Source organism: Mixophyes fleayi, chromosome 8 (genome assembly GCF_038048845.1).
Source record: "Mixophyes fleayi isolate aMixFle1 chromosome 8, aMixFle1.hap1, whole genome shotgun sequence".
Taxonomy (NCBI): domain Eukaryota; kingdom Metazoa; phylum Chordata; class Amphibia; order Anura; family Limnodynastidae; genus Mixophyes; species Mixophyes fleayi.
The window spans coordinates 24,372,557-24,390,377 of NC_134409.1; the positions used below are offsets into that span (position 1 = coordinate 24,372,557).

At 41.2% G+C, this 17,821-nt stretch overlaps 1 protein-coding gene across 2 annotated transcripts; it reads left to right on the plus strand.

The window, feature by feature from the left end:
- Positions 1-33: 33 nt before the first annotated feature.
- NDC1 (NDC1 transmembrane nucleoporin) lies at positions 34-16,891 on the plus strand. 2 transcript variants are annotated; one of them, XM_075182131.1, is made up of 19 exons: positions 34-148; positions 210-445; positions 1,229-1,349; positions 2,783-2,884; positions 4,475-4,700; positions 4,793-4,934; positions 5,401-5,509; positions 5,660-5,711; positions 5,823-5,955; positions 6,411-6,500; positions 7,321-7,402; positions 7,495-7,656; positions 10,405-10,650; positions 10,904-11,019; positions 12,190-12,240; positions 13,237-13,300; positions 15,914-16,014; positions 16,140-16,300; positions 16,470-16,891. In XM_075182131.1, exons 2-19 carry the CDS (start codon positions 422-424, stop codon positions 16,531-16,533), a joined length of 2,046 nt encoding a protein of 681 aa, XP_075038232.1. In that variant the 5' UTR covers positions 34-148; positions 210-421; the 3' UTR covers positions 16,534-16,891. The 2 variants fall into 2 exon arrangements, with proteins under 2 accessions (XP_075038232.1, XP_075038234.1); XM_075182133.1 differs by having other exon boundaries at positions 4,526-4,700; positions 16,470-16,889.
- Positions 16,892-17,821: the final 930 nt, after the last annotated feature.

The following is a 17,821-nucleotide window of genomic DNA, read 5'->3' on the forward strand; positions in this document are numbered from 1 at the left end:
ACTGTGTCATCATGCCACAGATGGCGAAGCCAACCACGTCTTGTACTGACTCAGCATCAGGGAGAATGCCAGACTCTTCAGGGAGTGAGGGATATCACCCCTAGTTCAGGGAGTCTCCCTGACATTCAGGGAGATTTGGCAAGTATAAGTTAATGGATTTTTTTTTATTGTAGTGTGTATGCGAAAATTCAATGTTTTGTTGCCATTAGGACAGCTCCATTCGTGATGTCTATGCAGGTTCCAGACAGGCAGTGCACAGGGCAGCCCTGCATGGGAGGGTCAGGTTCCCTACCGTCAGTTGGTAGGACAGCTCCATTCGTGGTGTCTATGTTCCAGACAGGCAGCGCGTCGGTCAGACCCCGGAAGGGTCCTTCTTCTTCCATGCCGCGTTCAGTGTTTGAATGTGAGAAGCGGCAGCGACATGAACGTGATCGGGGAGAGACAGGTACCTGCGGCCCGGGGGGGACACGCACATCCGACCTATTTAACACTTTTATGTGTGCATGGAGTCGCTCTTGTGGAACTACAGGTCCCAGCATTGCCTGGCAGTACATAGCAGCTGGGGATTTGCAGATTGCGGTATCATAGAGCTTATCTCTGTAAAGCTTGTAGCATCTTCTGCTCTGTTCATGTCTATACAAGTCTCTTATTTTTAGATGGCACTTGTTTGACAATGGGTTATGTTGCAGTCTTCACATGCTCTATGACAGTGCCTATGCTAATTTTATATGTGAGCTGATCAGTGTTCCCTCTGTTAGGGAATTTAGGCTGTAAGCGCCAATGGGATGTGAGTGACAAATATTTTCTGTACAGGATTCTGCTGCAGAATTAGTGGTGCTATATATATATATATATATATATATATATATATATATATATATATATGTGTATAAATAAATGCTAATGATGATCAGGTTGACCTATCTGGACTTCTGAGAGTGAGAAATTAAAAAACAAAAATAAAACTCAAAGTAGATGAATGTTTTATGTAGCAAAATAATGGTGTCATAAATGGAGGGAGGGGGCAAAAGTAATTGAATGAAGGGGTTATGTCACGACAATGTCACAGGGGTGAAGGGTATACATCACTTGGAGTCAACAAAGCATGTCAAAGCTGATCTACTTGTAGTAAATGTCCAGTATTCTACAAGTATAGTAGTCCTATTAGCCTGATAAGGTGTACTCATTGCTGTAATTGACATTGTTGCTCATTATGCTCATGTTACAGGTGTTAAAATGGAGAGTGGCAGCCAGTTTTGCCTGGTCTGTTATTTTATTGCCTCTGAGCTGTGTAGCATTCATCACCCTTAGCAGATTCCACATCTTTCATCCCATACAGTGCCTCACAGGTGAGTAGTTGGGAAAGCTGGGCATTAAGATGATGAAGTCAACACCTTTTATTCGATTGCATTTTAGATACTAATGAGAGAGACTGTTTCATAGGGGCCTATTTATTAAACATTTTCTGCCTGTAAATTCCCTGAAAACTGCTATTTTTGGGGAATGGCTGCAATACTAAGTATGTTGCAAATTTATAATTGCTATCTGCAGCTTTGCACTTTTTTTCGAAATACATAGCACTCCCCATAGATGTCTATGGGGACTGCTATGTACCGCAATTCAAGAATGAATGAAAAGACTTTTGCACCTGTGTTAATATACGCCACCTCTGTTCCGAAGAGCAGAGCTTCACTGCGTGTGTGTGTGTGTGTGGAGGGATCATGTGATCCCCTCACTGTCACACACTGCTCTTTGAAACAGGGAAATTTGTGCACATGCCCAAAAGTTTCACTATGGAGCATGCGCACAAGGCTTCTGTGGATCACGCTGGTCATTGGGAGCAAAGTTGCAGTTATCACGTAAGTGTTAGACTTCACAGGGATAGCAGTTTATCATGACTGCTGCCACTGTGACTTTTTTTTGAAAAATATGAATAATAGTTCAATCCTTATCTATGGGATAAGGATTGAAAACTCTTTCATCAATTGCGTTGGTACATGACTATGCCCCATAGTGTTTGTGATTTGATTGTCATAAAAGGGACATGTCTAATCCAGTTTGTAAACACATGATCAAATAGTGCACAGAAGTAAACCTTATATTATTGTGGGCAGCACTGTGCTTAGCATCATTGTTTCACAGTGCTGGGGTCATGAGTTCTTCAACCCAATGCTGTGGGATTTGTTCTCCCAGTGTTTCTGTGGGTTTTCTCCGTATGCTTCAATTTTCTCATATAGTCCAAAAACATACTAGTATAATTGGCTTTGACAAAATGGATCCTAGTGCGTGTGTGCTATGGAATTTAGAATGTAAGCTCCAATGGGGCAGGGACTGATGTAAGTGATTACATATTCTCTGTACAGTGCTGTGTAATTTGATTGCTGCTGTATGAATAAATAATAATGCGTCTATGATCTACTTATAATTCTGTATGTCTGGGATAAAAGCTTGGCCCCTCTGAGAAAAATATATTTGTTTATAAAGCACAGACCCCAGGTATTAATAAACATTGGTTATGTACTCTGTCTACTAAATTGCGAGTTAAAAAGTAGGAGGGGGGATTTATGATAACATTGTTCCTTATTGTTACTCCTTGGGTAGAGAACACTGTCATGTGCACTAACATCAATACTGAAGATAAACATTTGTCATTAAACATAATCCATTTCCGTTATCATTGTGTAAGTGTACATCATTACTGTGTGTTGCATTGTGATCTATTTTGTTCTACCAATCAGTTACTTAATAACATTAAACCATGAAATTCTGTCCTATTCTGCAGACTCCCTAAATGTTGTTGTCAGCAGTTCCACATTCTTTTGTCTACTTCTTCTGTGTGGGCTGCAAGGCGTTCAGTGTGCCTTCAATGTGGAGTTCTTCTCAGGTAAGCCATTCAAATATTACAATGGATGACAATAAAATGAACCGAAACAGTATTTAAGTAGAGCTTCACTTTTGCTCAATTTTCATCTGCTAAAGCAACCGAACATCTCTGTTCTGTGAACTGGAAACCGTTGTACGTACACCAGTGAGGGGCAACATGGATTACCTGTAGGGTTGCTTCAAAGGGACCACAAAGAGGAAGGAGGGACTGCGCTCCAAGGCCATGTGACCTTGTTCAAATGTGTAGAGAAAGTCACATGACGCGGAAGTCTGCTTCCCCCGTTCTGAGAAGAACGGGAGCAGACCGCTAGGGGGCCACAAGACCAAGTTCGGCAAGATGCAGCTTTTCAGCGTTTTGAACTAAAAGGCCCAAACACCCCTTGGGTATATTCTCCAATAATATGGAGGAATCCATCCCTGCCCACAGAGGTCCAGGACTGCGCAATGCTGTGGTGGTGGGGTTAGTGGGAATCGATTTGGCATTAAAACAGGCTGAGACTCCCCACGCTCCATGATCACTAGACGGCACTTCCCCAATATCTACCCATATTTTTTAATGCCTGAGCCAGCGCGTGCCAGGAAACAAAGTGTCTAAATTGAGTGGTCTGGTAATGTTTCTCAAATAGTGATAGGACCTGGCCCATGTTATAAATAGACTTAGCCAGGCAAGATCTTCTGTTTTTGGACTTTTTACCATTCCAGATTAACCTATTTTATAGTAATTGGAGAGCTCAGAGGAAAGAAGTTGGTAGTTTAACTAGTAAGGTTTGAAATAAACACAGCAGCCTGGGTAAAACATTAATTTTTCTAGCATTGATCCTTCTGATCCACAAGATGCAAAGTGTATTCCAGTTATGTAAGTCTCGTTTAATATGGGAAAGTAACGGGAGTAGTTAGCTTGGAAACGTTGGCTATAATCTTTGGTGAGTAAAAGCTTTGATATCAGATTGTGAGGGGATGCCATTGAATGTCAGAATTAATTTCTAGCAGTTTTTTAGTTTTTGGGGGACGGTGAAGGGCGAGCGTTTCATATTTAGAATTGTTCACTTTGTAATCTGAGAGTTGACCATTTACAAGTAAATTGAGAAGAGAACTTTGTGGAGAAGACAAGGTTAAGGTACATAATCTGTGAATAGCGATATCTTGTATTGGTTGTCCTAAATTTGGATCCCCTGTTACATCTGAGCTCTGTCTCACTCTAGACGCAAGTATTTCGATACAAAGCGTGTAGATTAATGCTGAGAGGTTCATTTTGTGGCTATTTTAAATGATTGAAAAAGCAACCTTAAGATGAGGATGCAGTTGGTTATTTAGAGTAGCTCCATCTGTTTGATTTTTGACCATCTCAGCTATAATACCAGTGGTCTCTAACATTAAATGTAGGTGTGTATATGTTCCTAATAGTTTTCAAGTTCCTTGTAAAGCATGTGAGTTATGAACCTCGCTTCAAGCCGTTAACGGGTTGAGATTTCCATTAAATAGATGAGACCATGCTGTCAGAAATTGGTGTTCCCTGTTAGTCAATGGTACTTAACAAGATTGTGTGATCGAAGTTATTGCATTGTATCATGTGCATAAAAATAACACACAGGGCCCAGGTTTTGTGATGTGCACACAATGACTCCCGTCCTCCCGTCCACAGTGGTACCTTCCATCCCTGGCTCTCGGCTCTCCCTGATTGGACAGATACTACTCCCACAGCATGTGCTCCACTCACTTGTTCATGCCCTCATGGGGGTGTTGGTTTTCTGGTGCTGCGCTGTTCTAAGTGGGGCTCAGAACCAGAGTCTGGCAGCTCATTGCATTTCTGAACACGGGTGAGTTTATATAAAGTACACGGCTTTGGCGTATGTGGCGATGAGATGAGACGTTACTGGTCTGTAATGTTGTATGTTTGTTATTTCTTCAGTGGTAAAGAAGGGAACATTCAGTCGATGTGTCTGAACGAGCGTTACCTCTTTCTGCTGCTGACTGGAGCGTTTTTAGGTTACAGCTACAGCCTGCTGTACTTTGTGCGCAACATGAACTATCTGACTTTTCCAAATGTGCAGGTAGGAGCAAGAACCATCCTTTGCCTGCTGTTTTATTAGATGCACTTCTCACAGGGCTGCTATTCTAGGACAATTCTATTGGTGTGGAATATATGTCAGTATAAATAAAGTTTTGTAGATTTGACAATCTATGTATTGCTATTGTTATAGTGGTACTTGTTTATTGTGCCGTACTGTTCTACTGCTTGTTCCTGCACGGTGCTGTGGACACTTTGTGGCGCCCTATTAATAAAAATAATAATAATATTGTCTATTTTATATATTTTGTTTATCTTTCTATCATTGTTTAGCAAAACAATGTTTATAAAACTTTGTACACAAAAACAATATTGCATCTTGAAATGATTTTTGTTTTATTCCATAGTTAGTTATTTTTCAGCATTGTGTCCTTGTCTTGTGCCATTCTAGAAACCTGTTAACCTAAACATGTTTAATGTATATAATGGTTATATCTCTTGTTCTGAAGCAATTCAAGTATCTGCAGTTCCGAAGGTTTCTGCCCATTCTCCTGAAACACAGTTGTGTCCATTCGTTGTACTTGGTTCGGAACGTCACGGCTATCTATTTCTTCCTCGGTATGTCCCATGTCTTCTCTTCTAACCTTATCCAGTGCAGTACAGCCCATTATCTCAATACGTCATGCCATTTAAACTTGCACCACATTAAATTTTGCGTCTAGATTATTGGTGGTGTTAACTTAATGTTTGTTTTTTCTTTTTCCCTAGGTTATATTCCACGGACATGGGTTCAAGCAGTCCTGTACCTCCGCATGGATCAGTAAGTCTTGGGGGTTTTTTTAGATTAATTTTTCAGATTCTGTCTATGAAATTGATATTCTTCTGGTGGTATATTATTTACAGGCCTGTGGTATCTGTCTCTTCCATACAGCCATTTGCCAGCACTGGATACTCTGCGGGGACTCTTGGATTTGTCGCTCTTCTACCAGATTTGGTTGTCCAGCACGTTTCTTCTAACCACCTGGCACATAGTGTGGATATTATTCCAGATCTACGCGACCGAGGTCAGTAGGATCATTTATCTCGAGTATACATCACATTGTAGAGAGACCATTGAAGTGTTATAATCCACAGCCAACGTCCGCTTTTAGTAGCTTAGTCCAATGAAAGCTGATTTTTTTATTTATTTTTTTATTTATTTTTTTTTCTTTGTTTTTTTTTTTGTTTTTTTTGTGGGATAGTAGATTTTCTTTTTGTGCCATATTATTAAATAGGCCCCTTTTAAAAATATATTTAAATAGTAACTGAACAGGAGACTTCTGTGAAGCTAAGTTCGGATTTATTGTTTCATAGCACCGGTATAGTTTTCTTTTCTTTGTTGTTGGGTTTCTATGTTTTGTTATGTGTTTTTGTAATTTTTTTTTTTTTTTTTTGAACAACTTTATTTTCCTTGACCAGCGTAAAAATATGTTGCAGTATATTTTGTTGCTGTGAGTGACCAAGTCTTTTATTGCTCTAGTCCAGAGTGTTTCCTGTGCAGACCTCCTTTGCCGAGGATGCAGAAAGATGTCTCCCAAACGTGTTAAGTTGCAGCTCTCCTTTTTTAAAGGTGAGTAGAGACCTCTGATGCTATTCATGACTGGTGTGGTCATATGTACTGAGTCAGAATAAGTATACAAATAATATTGGTTAATAATACATAATACATTGTTGCTGATTGATCTGCGGCGGAAATGTACAATATGTCAGCACTAATAATCTTGACTGAGAAGAGTCCCAGTGACTCTTCCATTCTTCATTTGTGTGTTCTGTGAGCAAACTGTAAAATCTGTAAGAAAACTTGTGATAACAAGCCCTACTATTGCTGAAGTGCACAAGTTCTGACATTATAGCCATTGCCGTAGTCATGTGTAGTTCAGTGCTTTACGTACTGAAAGAAATCCCCCCTCCCCCAATAGACTATCTATGAACACATTGCTTTTAATTTTGACACTGTAACAATGATTTTTGTGTGTTGTCAGAAACTGGATAATAGTAAAAACCTGCACTGGTGTCCATTAACTGCATTAACATTAACTGCATATCTCCTGATTGCCCAGTCGGTGTGGAGACCAAACCCAATGTCTCAGGCTCCCTCCATGCCATTGTTTAGGGTATATAGACGGTGATCTAAACCAATTCTACAATGGACCATCTAATCTTTTCACTTGGAGACTTTCTGTTGCGTAGGTTTATAAACTTCCTTTCACCGCAAGGGGTGAACTATGCTCAGATGATTTAATTAGGTTGGTATTTCATCACGTTGAGAACTCCTTATGTGGGAACAGCTGAGAAAGTGTATTGAAGACCTCTCATTAAAGTGACGTCTAGTTTGATTTTTCTGCTGGAGCTGAGCATCACTTTTCATCGTTCCCCTTTGTTCTCCCCAGTATTTGGCCTTCCAAGACCTCATGCTGCTCTCTCAGTATTCACCATCTCGCAGACAAGAAGTGTTCAGCCTCAGCCAACCAGGTATCTGCTCCTCTCATGTACAGCGACGTTCAGTTATCAGGAGGATGAACGGTGGACTGAATACTAATGCCGTGTTCCCTGTTTTATGGCAGGAGGTCACCCCCACAACTGGCATGCGATCTCCAAGGAGTGCCTGAACATCTTAAACAATCTGACATCCAGGCTAATCGCGTACCAGGAAGCTGCTGCAAGTAATGGACGTGTGAGGTTCCCGTCGTCCTCTCTAGAGATGAGGAAATCCTCTAGCGGCTCAGGTTACCATCCCACTAATGTGTTTAATGTTGTCTACTAAAAGCATCGCCTGTCCTCATTCATTCTACATCTTTATTATACATCCTACAGAATCTTTTAATTCATAAGCTCCAGTGCAGGTGACTGGTATGTTCCACTACTGGGAGGCTGGGCAACATTTTACACTTTATTTGACTAATGCTTCCTTCCACCCCATAATGCGACTATACTGTCCTGCGTTTCATTGCCCATATGACATAGATTTTGGTTAGATTTTATTTTTGAGCTATTCTGGATGTTGTGCTCTCCTTACTGCTGAGTTCTGTAAGCTCGGTCCTTTACCAGAGAATATTATCACAGCCCAATTAGACTGTGGAGGCTGCACTAGCTGCTGTTACCCCTACATGTGACTCTAGATCTTAGATCTACCTCAGGCCCGTGCCTTGCCTCGTCTCTGGTAACCACCTCTCACTCCCGCCTACAAGACTTCTCCCATGCTGATCTACACTTAGAAATCCTGATTGAGCGTGGTAGGGAGTTCTTTAACAGCCTTCAAATCTTTAGGCGTTCTTTAAAAACGTTTAATTAAAAAAAAATAGTTTAATCTATATGATACTACTCACAGTAATGCACCCTCACAGCTGTCCCAATCTCCACTCTAAGCACACTGGCTCCTTTTGTTTCAGCTGTGCCCTCTTCCACTTACAATGTAAGCTCTGTAATGAGCAGGGTCCTCCACACCCTTTGTTTTCATATCTGTATTTAGTTTGTCTACCTTGTATGACACTGTTTTATGTATGTCCTGTTTTCCCTACTGTACGGTGCTGTGGAGCGAGGTAGTGCCTTGGAAATCTACAGTAGTACAAACTATCAATGAGTGTTGAACTAGGAACTTACACACCCCATAAATAAAATGAAACACCTCAGATCCCACACTGGTCAAAGTTAGGGTTTTGAGCACTGATAAGTAGTAGTCTTTCAGTGTGTTTCACGTATTCACACAGTACTTGGGAACTCTACACCACGTATGTAAATCCAATTGGGGATAACAGTCCTCAAGACAGTAATTGGTGATCTGAGTCCCTTAGGTTTTCAAGCACGCTCTAACACCATATGATCGAGGATTACCAGATTCTTTATCCTCCAGTGGTCACCGGTATATGTGCCTTTGTTTCAACTGTAATCGAGCACAGTGTCCGCCTAATACAGTGTACTTTCTCTACTTGGTGACGCGTTTCATTTATGTCATACAGACTTTCCTTAGAGGTGCCAGAATTTTAATTCTTAGCTAGTTTTAATTTGACAACTTTTTGAAGCTTTGTAATAAATATTACATCTAAATCAGTTATGATTCTCTAAATTCTGTTATAGGTATATATCTAATGAATCAATTGATATTTTATGTTTCTAATTGAGGTCACTTTTCACAAGCTCTGTTGTCTTTATAATTTCCGTCACGTATTTTCTGGTAACTTTCTCCTGGTTTTTGCTCATCGAAAATGAGGCTGCCCTCGGGATTGGAGTCGAAAAATGTTAATGTTTTAAAGTTGTCCACACTCCCAGTAGCGGATGAACACAGGCCGTTCGTCTATTCAGACGTTATGGGCCTCCGAGTTATTAAGCTTAATGTGTCTGGTGTGCCATAAGATTTTGGAAATGTATTCCCTAATGATATATAACTGCTGTAGCGTAGACAAACAAGGCTTACATATTAAGCTATTATGTTAATCACAAATGTTTTTCTCTTACATCCATCTGGGGGACACTCCTTAACCATGGGGGTTGAGTTGGGGGGAGGAGTCTGGCACCCAAAGAGTTAACTTTTTTCAGCTGACAGCATATCGCCCCCGCCAATTCCCCACATACCTCAGTTTGAATTGGGTGCCCTTGGAAGAAGGTCGCACCTGAAGAGGGGCGGCTCGTAATGGAGCCACGGCGGACCAGCTGTGCAGGGCAGCCACCTGGTCCTCGGTCCATACCTTTACAAAATTCTACCAATTTAATATATTTGCGTCTGGGGACGCCTCCTTTGGCCGTAGTGTTCTACGTGCAAGGAGATCAGAGCGGTCCCACCCTTCAGAGGGATTGCTTTTGTAAGTCCCCATGGTTAAGGAGTGTCCCCCAGATGGATGTAAGAGAAAACGGGATTTATACTTACGATAAATCTTTTTCTCTTGAGTCCATCTGGGGGACACTGCGATCCCCCCCGTCTTTTTCGTTGTTTTCTTTTGTCTCCACTCCCCCCTCTGTTGAGTGGTGTGTCTTTGTTGATTGGCCTATCATCCTAAGGGCTTTGGTAATCAAACTGAGGTATGTGGGGAATTGGTGGGGGTGATATGCTGTCAGCTGAAAAAAATTAACTCTTTGGGTGCCAGACTCCTCCCCCCGACTCAACCCCCATGGTTAAGGAGTGTCCCCCAGATGGACTCAGAGAAAAAGATTTATCGTAAGTATAAATCCCATTTTTTTGCTGCAATGTATTGTGTTTAGTGCAACAAAAAACTCTCCCCTTTGTCTGAGGAAAGGGGTTATAACAGTGGTGCCTAGTATGTAAATGCTCCACTACCAAGTCAAGCTAATTACTAGGTGACCTGTCCTCTCATCTCTTCCAGCCCAATGTCCTTACATACTTCCGGGATCCATGCTCAGAGTAATGTTACAGTCAGCAGCACATCTTCTAGTTTCTATTTACAATTTACTTTCCCCTTTTATAATTCAAGTTCTGTTATATGCTTAGTTTTAAATTTTTTGGTCTGATTATTGTTTTACAGGTACATCCTTAACTGACGAGACTGTTGACCAGTCACAAAAAATTACTGCAGCTTCTCAAACACCCAAATCATCTTTACTGAAGGCCTCCGCTTCTCTCAAAGGATCATGGGACTCTGGTAGTCCTTTTGCTAGCCCTGCAGTTGGTCACATCTCTGCTCTCCAAGACCAGAATTCACCATGGCATGGATCTGTCCAGAGCCCCCACCTTCTCAGGCGAGGTGCGAAGCTGTGGACGTGTGGTCTAGGTGAGCACCCTTTAGGTTAATGGTTCTTTAAGCAGCCGCAGCAACGGTGCATATCTTGTGGTTCTCTTCTTCAGAGTGCAGGTAGATAACTTAAGGATTTAGTCAATCTCATGTTTCCAACAGTGGTTCTTGAGCTGTGGCCCTATGAACATCTAGAAATGACTAATGACGTATCCGTACGTGGAATAATAGTATCTGGAACTTGAAATGATTTTCAGGCTTGTTTTCATCCAAGCTGTTACATGTATTGTAGATGTCCAGAGGAATGGCTCAGAAGTATCTTCTGTCTCCAGTGTGAGCCCTAGCCTTGGCAGTAGCGGTGTAGAGCAGAGAGTCCTTTATTCATGGTTCCAGAACAAACAGGAACAGGTAAGTGCTGAAGGTGAGCAGAGTGCTAGCCCCAAAAATTGGGCAGAGCTCGGTACCACATACAAATAATGGAATAAATTCTGTTAGATGACTCCAAATGTATACAGAAATGGTTACTAAATGGGTATCTGAATAGCGGCAGAAACATTGTCCGCTTTGTACGGTTCAGTTCTGCAAGAAATTAAGATAATCTCTCCTGCAAAGCGACACACTTTACAGGGGTTTCAGTCTTCTCCCCAGCACCTATTGCCCAGGTGCTGCACCTGAGTATTTACTTGCCATCTGGCTCTGGAGCCAAAAATAGTCTGAATATAATAGAATCAACCATTGTTTCTCCTATTAGAACAGGCACTATGTGAGCACTACAGCCAGCAGTGTGTTAGACCACTGACCACCAGTCTGACCAGTCCTGGCAGGTGTGGGCAATAACCTCCAACATTTTTAATATTACTGCATAGAATTACGCTGCTTCTTAATGCCACCAAGCTGGCAAAATTTTTCTAGGGAGAAAATTGAGTTCAACAGGTTTTTGTTCTTCCACCATGAATGATAGCCAATCTGTTGCCTCTCGACCTACCAGTCGCAGGAACATTTTCTAAAACAGTGGAGTAAGTATAAATGAATTTGGTGATACGTTCTCTTTTGAAACAAAAATTGCACCATTAGAATTGTCTTAGAAATGTAAAACAAAGTAAACGACGTAAACTGTTATTAAAGAGAACTTTTTTTTTTTCTTCAAAACTACTTTACTTTAAACTTCTTTTTACTTAAAATTCTCATTTAAACTGCTCTTGTAGTCTTTTTTTTTTTTTGTTCTGTTTTTACATTATTTAGACCAGGCCTGTCCAACCTGCGGCCCTCCAGGTGTTGTGAAACTACAAGTCCAAGCATGCCCTTCCAGCTATCAACTGGTTGTTTACTGGCAAAGCATGCTGGGGCTTGTAGTTTCAGAACATCTGGACTCAAGATCTAATTTAAGCGATCACTATCTTTTCTTCACAGTAGGGAATTGAATGTTTTCTTTAATTGCAATTTTGGTTATATACTCAGCAGAAGTTGTATGGGTTAGTTTTACACATTTAGTGCTTTACATCTACTTTTGAATAATATAAATTAACTCTGAAATTAATTTTCATTTAATTTAAATACGTTTTATTTTCTGCTTTTTAGGTAAAACACTTCTTGTCAAAGAGAATCCTGATCATGTATCTGTTCAGCAAGGTGAGCATGTGAGCGTGCTGTGATGCTTCGTATACCAGTATGGTGTAACAATGGTTCTTTTTAGAGTGTAAAGCGAAATATTGACCTTTTTAACGCTTGTTGCCAGGTGTTCTCTGCCTTTTATACTGCTCTCCAATCCACTTTATTAGTGGTAGTAAGAGGGGGAACACATGTCTGGCCTCTGCGCCCCCTGTCATTCTCCCATTTTCTGATTCTGGGCTGCTACTTCCTACGTTCTTTGGGTCTGCTCTCTGAGCTGCAGTGTCTTTGTCTAAAAAAGAAAAATACATTTCTCTAACTGTTATCCCTGTGAAAAAAACCAAAAGTGTTGCTTGTAAAAGTACAGTCTTTACAAGTATATTTAAAGTATAGTTGCGCCGCAAAATATCAGTCGTAAAATTGTGGTAGGTGCCATCTCTTACATTTGTATCTCCGATCAACCAGTCTCCCTCTCCCTGGCACAGAATACCACTGGCACTCGGCAGGGGTGTGTTGGCAACAAAGTCTGGTAATTGTCCAACATGTTACATAGGTTGTGTTTATGTGCTACTGGCTTGAAAAATACTGAGTCATTACAACAAATCCACTTTGCTTTCCTGAAATACATTGAAGGATCCTCTTGTGGAAATATGTTCCTCTGAGGCTCCCATTGCTTTCTCTTTAACTGTGATTATCCCATGGGCACCTCCTCCTCTGTAGGACTTTGACAAGGTTCTATGTGCAGCCTAGTTCAAGTCTCGCCAGCTACCCCTGTCGTAGTATTGCTGCGGCCCCACCATTCAAAGGCCAGAAGCTGCAATGAACTGACTGTGGTCTGCTCTAAATCGGGCCCTCCTGGAGAAATGCTTATGTTCTTTTCTTCTGTTCTTTTCTAATGAGTATTTTTGCACGGTTGTGTTGTAACTGTACAGACAAAACATTGTATAACATAATGCATTACAGGTATAAATGTTTATCACTTATATTGGTTCCTGAAATACTATTTTCTCTTTGCAGCACCCAGAAGCTTCTAGTCAGGAACTGTTTTCTGATTCCCAGATTCATATCTGGGCTCTGGAAGGTGAGTGTGTAGGAGAGCGCACATCCCCAGTTATCATACTGGATACAAACCCCCTCGCTCCTAACACCAGCTGGCCAGATATGTTTGGCCATAAACATACATCATTTGGCATAAAACTGTGTAGCTGGCAGCCGTGATTGCAGCTCGTACTTGCAGCTTTGAGGCAATGTCATGTGCAGCTATTGGTTACTGCACGTAGAGGAGCAAAAATCACAACCTTTCAACCTATACATAAACCACATGCATAATATTTTTAGGGAAGACCTAATTTGCATTAAAAAAATAGTTTGTGCTTAAACTATAAGTCTTTGTTTTAATCTTAGCCCCTGGATGCAATAGCTTTATTCTGTGCGCTTCTATCAGGGAAATCTGGATTTTGCTGCAGACTCTTAAGGATTCGGCTGAACCTATAACTTGCCATCATTCTTCCCTGAACCCAATATGCTACACTTCTCCTTTCCCCTGCTACACTCACTCTACCATCTTTTCTTAACCCCTTCATGTCCAGGGGTGTATCATACATTTCTGACCAGGTAGCCAAATCACATTTTAGGGTTTTGTTTTTTTACAGAAAAACTGTGATGGAGGGTATACAGAAAGGAATAAGGAGTGGGTACAAGGACCGTGCAATTATCATTAAAAAGGTTGCAGGACAGTAGACCATTATCACTATAGGTGCAAACCAAAATAAGATCAATATACATGGGGCAGAGTGCCCTCTTGTCCGAAGCGCCGCCAACAGGGGTGAAGAATTTATGGAACATTATGTATATCTGCGATTGGACTAGATTCCACAGAAGAAATATCTTGTTGTTTTCCCTGATCCAAACGCAGGAGGATCATGTGGCAACATTGTATCTGGTATTTGACCAAGCACCAGGGTCGAGGGTCCCTCCATCCCCCCTTCCCCTTCTTACTCTGTTGTTCCCAAGCAAGCGTGTGAGAATCTTTAAGAATAACTTTGGCAAAGAGAAGTCGTCAAATTTTTTGTACATATCAGAAGCAGTCCCCTGGCGGGGGATCGGAAACCTGGCGGGAATGGAGGGTTGTCCCAGATTGGTATGAGGCCAGGTGGATTTGAGAAAAGGACAAATTTTGTAGGTATTGTGTTCCCAAATTTTTAAGGGTGACCCAAATGTATTGAGATCCAGCAAGACACTACCACATGATTTGACCACAACGCAAGGGAGACCTTGTCGTCCTTGAGGCTCCTCATGGCCGAGCCATTGAGCAGCAAGAGATCTATGCATGAATTAAAATTGTGTGGGGAGGAAAAGTGGATGTAAGTGCGCTCTTTATGACCTCAGCAGATTTTCTCAATTTTGAGAGTGTAAACAATCTGGTTGAAGCATGTGGGGAACAATGTCATTGAGGTAAAGAACTGCGTTAGTCATCCTGATGTCTTATCCTTGGGCTACTTATGTGTGTGATAAAAGTCCTCCAACAGGTGATTGTGTTGTGCTATTATGATATAGAGGCCTAGTGCGTGTGAAAAATCAGTTATTTTGGTAGGGGTGTTATCGTATTAGAATGGCAGTCCCCTTGTGCTTCATGGTTGAAGTTGAGTAAAACGACTGGGAGGATATCTTGCATGAAACGGAGGGATGTGAGTGTTTAAAATGGGTCTCCGGTAAGAGAACTAGATCTACGTCTTTGTTTCTAAAGATATTGTAGCACTAGGGTTCGACGAATCTAAGCCATTGACATTGAGAGAGCATTTTCAGGGGCATGGCATGTATTTTTGGTTAAAGATTTTTGAGGGGTTTGGAGACCAGGCCGCTCTGAGGTTTAAGTCATCTACAAAGGAGATTGCTCTGGGCAGAGGAAGAGGTGGGAGGATGGACGCACAGCACCTAAAGAGGGTGGACCTTGCATCATAACTCTCCTGAGGGGGAGCTGGTAACTGTAACTTGAGTGGAGCCAATATGGTACCCAATGTTGGCCCACAGGTACTGAGGCCATGTTCGTTAAGATCAGGCATGTGTTTCGTTCATTGTCCAAACAGGTCAATGCTTGAAGGGCCATATTTGTCTGACAGTGGGGACTGGATTGCACGATCAGCTGATCATGCACACACCGCTACAGTGGTTGCTTCTGGACTGCATTCTCGGGCTGAAACATTGAAATTCTTCATGAATCCAGTTGTTCCAGCCACCTTTATTGATCTCTAGAACACCACACACATAACCGGTTTGGGTAAAGTTGGCCAACAAAATTGCCATGTGAGCTTAATTCAACCTTTGGGGATAGCATAAATTTTTAGATTTACATTTGCAATCATGAGTGAAATTGGACTTAGATTGTCCAAGCTTAAATGAAATATCTGCCATAGATTTTAATTGCACAATTACACCTTATGCATCAATTCTTTTGAACAAAATGGTTGAATTCCTGCTTTCAAGTTATAACTTGAACCTTGCTTCATGTCTGAGTGCTCATTCTTGGGCCATATGTCTGTGTGAATGAATCCTGAAGCTGTAAGGGTGGAAATAAAGTTGACTAGAACCATAACCTGGTACAAGGTCTGTTTATAGACTCCTGGTTTTTGTCACATTATTTCTGTAATATATTTACACAGCAGTCACCATCTATGTCCTCTGCACCTTGATTCAGGTTTGTCCCATCTAGTAGCGGCCTCATTCTCAGAAGACCGGATGGGGGTGGTACAGACCTCTCTCTCCGCCATACTTGCTACGTTTCTGACTCTACAGGAGGTGAGCAGCAATCAGCCCTGAAGCTCCATGTTATATTGGTCTGGAAAATGATATATTTAGAGATGCTTGACACACTCTACTACTCTGTTTAATGCAGCATTGTTCATTGTCTGTTTCTGCTCCAGGCCGTAGAGAAGCATTTCAAACTTCCTCACGCATCCAGCAAACCAGCCAGAACTACATCTAGTTTAGTAGATTCTTCCTACAAGACACTGAGGTTTGCTTTACGATCTACTCTGAAGACTGCAATCTATAGGATAACCACAACTTTCAGGGAACATTTACAGTAAGTAGCTAGTAGTAAAACCTGTTGGTCACCCTGTTGAAGGACTACTTGGGCCAGCGGTCTGCCGCAACAGCAGAGTTTGTCTAAAAGGGAATTTGCCATTTAACCACCTAGAATTGGAAAGTAAAATAGGGACTTTTTTTTTAGTTTGGTTTTCTTTCTATTCCAGTGCTGTTCCTGTGTCTTCAGAGCACCGGAAAAAACTGCAGCAATTCCTTGATTTCAAAGAATGACTGACTGTAAATGGGAAATTGCTTGTATGACGGTAACATGATGTAGAATAGTTCTCCTTTCCTAAAGACTTCATGCAGAATCTGAGCATTGGATCAATCTGGAGTTCTCAAACCTTCTACTCAAAAATCAATTTAAAGGACTACTGGTTACAGTGTATATTTGTCATCTTCTAAGTCATCAGTTGTTTTCTTTTGCGCAGTCTTTATCCGGTTGTCTTGGATTCCTATCTTCTGTTTTGTGTTTTTTCTGTGTGGTTTTTTGTTTTGTTTTGTTTTTTTTTTTTTGTTTTTTTTGTATATACCTTGTAACTGTTTTATTATAAGTGCAATCAATGATTCATTAATAAAGGTAAAAAGTGCTGAAACCAAAATGTAAGTGCAGTTCTGTTCTAATCAACTTTTTGACATAACGAAACTGAGATATTTTGTGGCTATGTATCTTGTGACTTGGTTATTTCTAGAAATCATATTCATTGGAGAAATTGCATGCAGTACTATGGAGTGAATCTGGGGGCCAAAGACCAAACTTGAGCATATATAGTGTGGGTTTCCTATATCGTCAGTATTACACCCTCCTTGTTGCTTCTTGGTACATATTGGTCTACGACTACACGAACTACAAGCTCTTCCTTCCTACCATGCCGTTGCATTCTCTTGCACCATCTCGCCTCTTCTTTAAGGCCTAACGATACTGTTTCAGTGGGACAATTAATGTATCTTGTTGTTCCCTTTCTCTAATGTGAGTGGTTGATAAAAAAAATAAAAAAATTAAGGGGTGGAGGGGAGATTATGAGCCCAAGGAGTTAGCCATTGGAGTGAAGGATATTGCTTTTGCTTAAGTGGTGCCTTGAATTGGAGTGCTGTGAAAAGTGTATCATGGGTCCCAAATGTTGTGAAATTTAACTCCATGTTTGGAGTTTGTGCAAAATGTATGCATAAGTTTATCGGTATGCTTGTCAATATGAGTTATGGGTGCACATTGTTGGAAATTAACATCATAATGTCATTCAAGATAGATGCCATAATTAGACCACCAGAGATGTAGGAAGCTGCCACTCTCCACACTGCCTCCAAGTTTTGTCTTTCCACACTGTATTCTGTTATAGGTAGAGAATTGAAAAAAGCCTGTGGTGAAACTCGCCACTGCTGAGGGTGTAACTGCTACGCGCCCCGACGGGGAGGAGAGTCTGACAAAGTCAGGTCACCTTCCCAGGGCTCCTGCTGTACTGGCTGAATTTTGCTAAGCAGCAAAGTCCAGATTTTTTGGATATTATAATTCATAGAAGTT

Coding starts and splice junctions, on each gene's coding strand:
- NDC1 (XM_075182131.1), top strand. CDS start 422: ATGAACGTGATCGGGGAGAGACAG. Junction 5,712..5,822: donor CTGTACCTCCGCATGGATCA/GTAAGTCTTGGG, acceptor TCTTCCATACAG/CCATTTGCCAGCACTGGATA. Junction 7,657..10,404: donor GAAATCCTCTAGCGGCTCAG/GTTACCATCCCA, acceptor ATTGTTTTACAG/GTACATCCTTAACTGACGAG.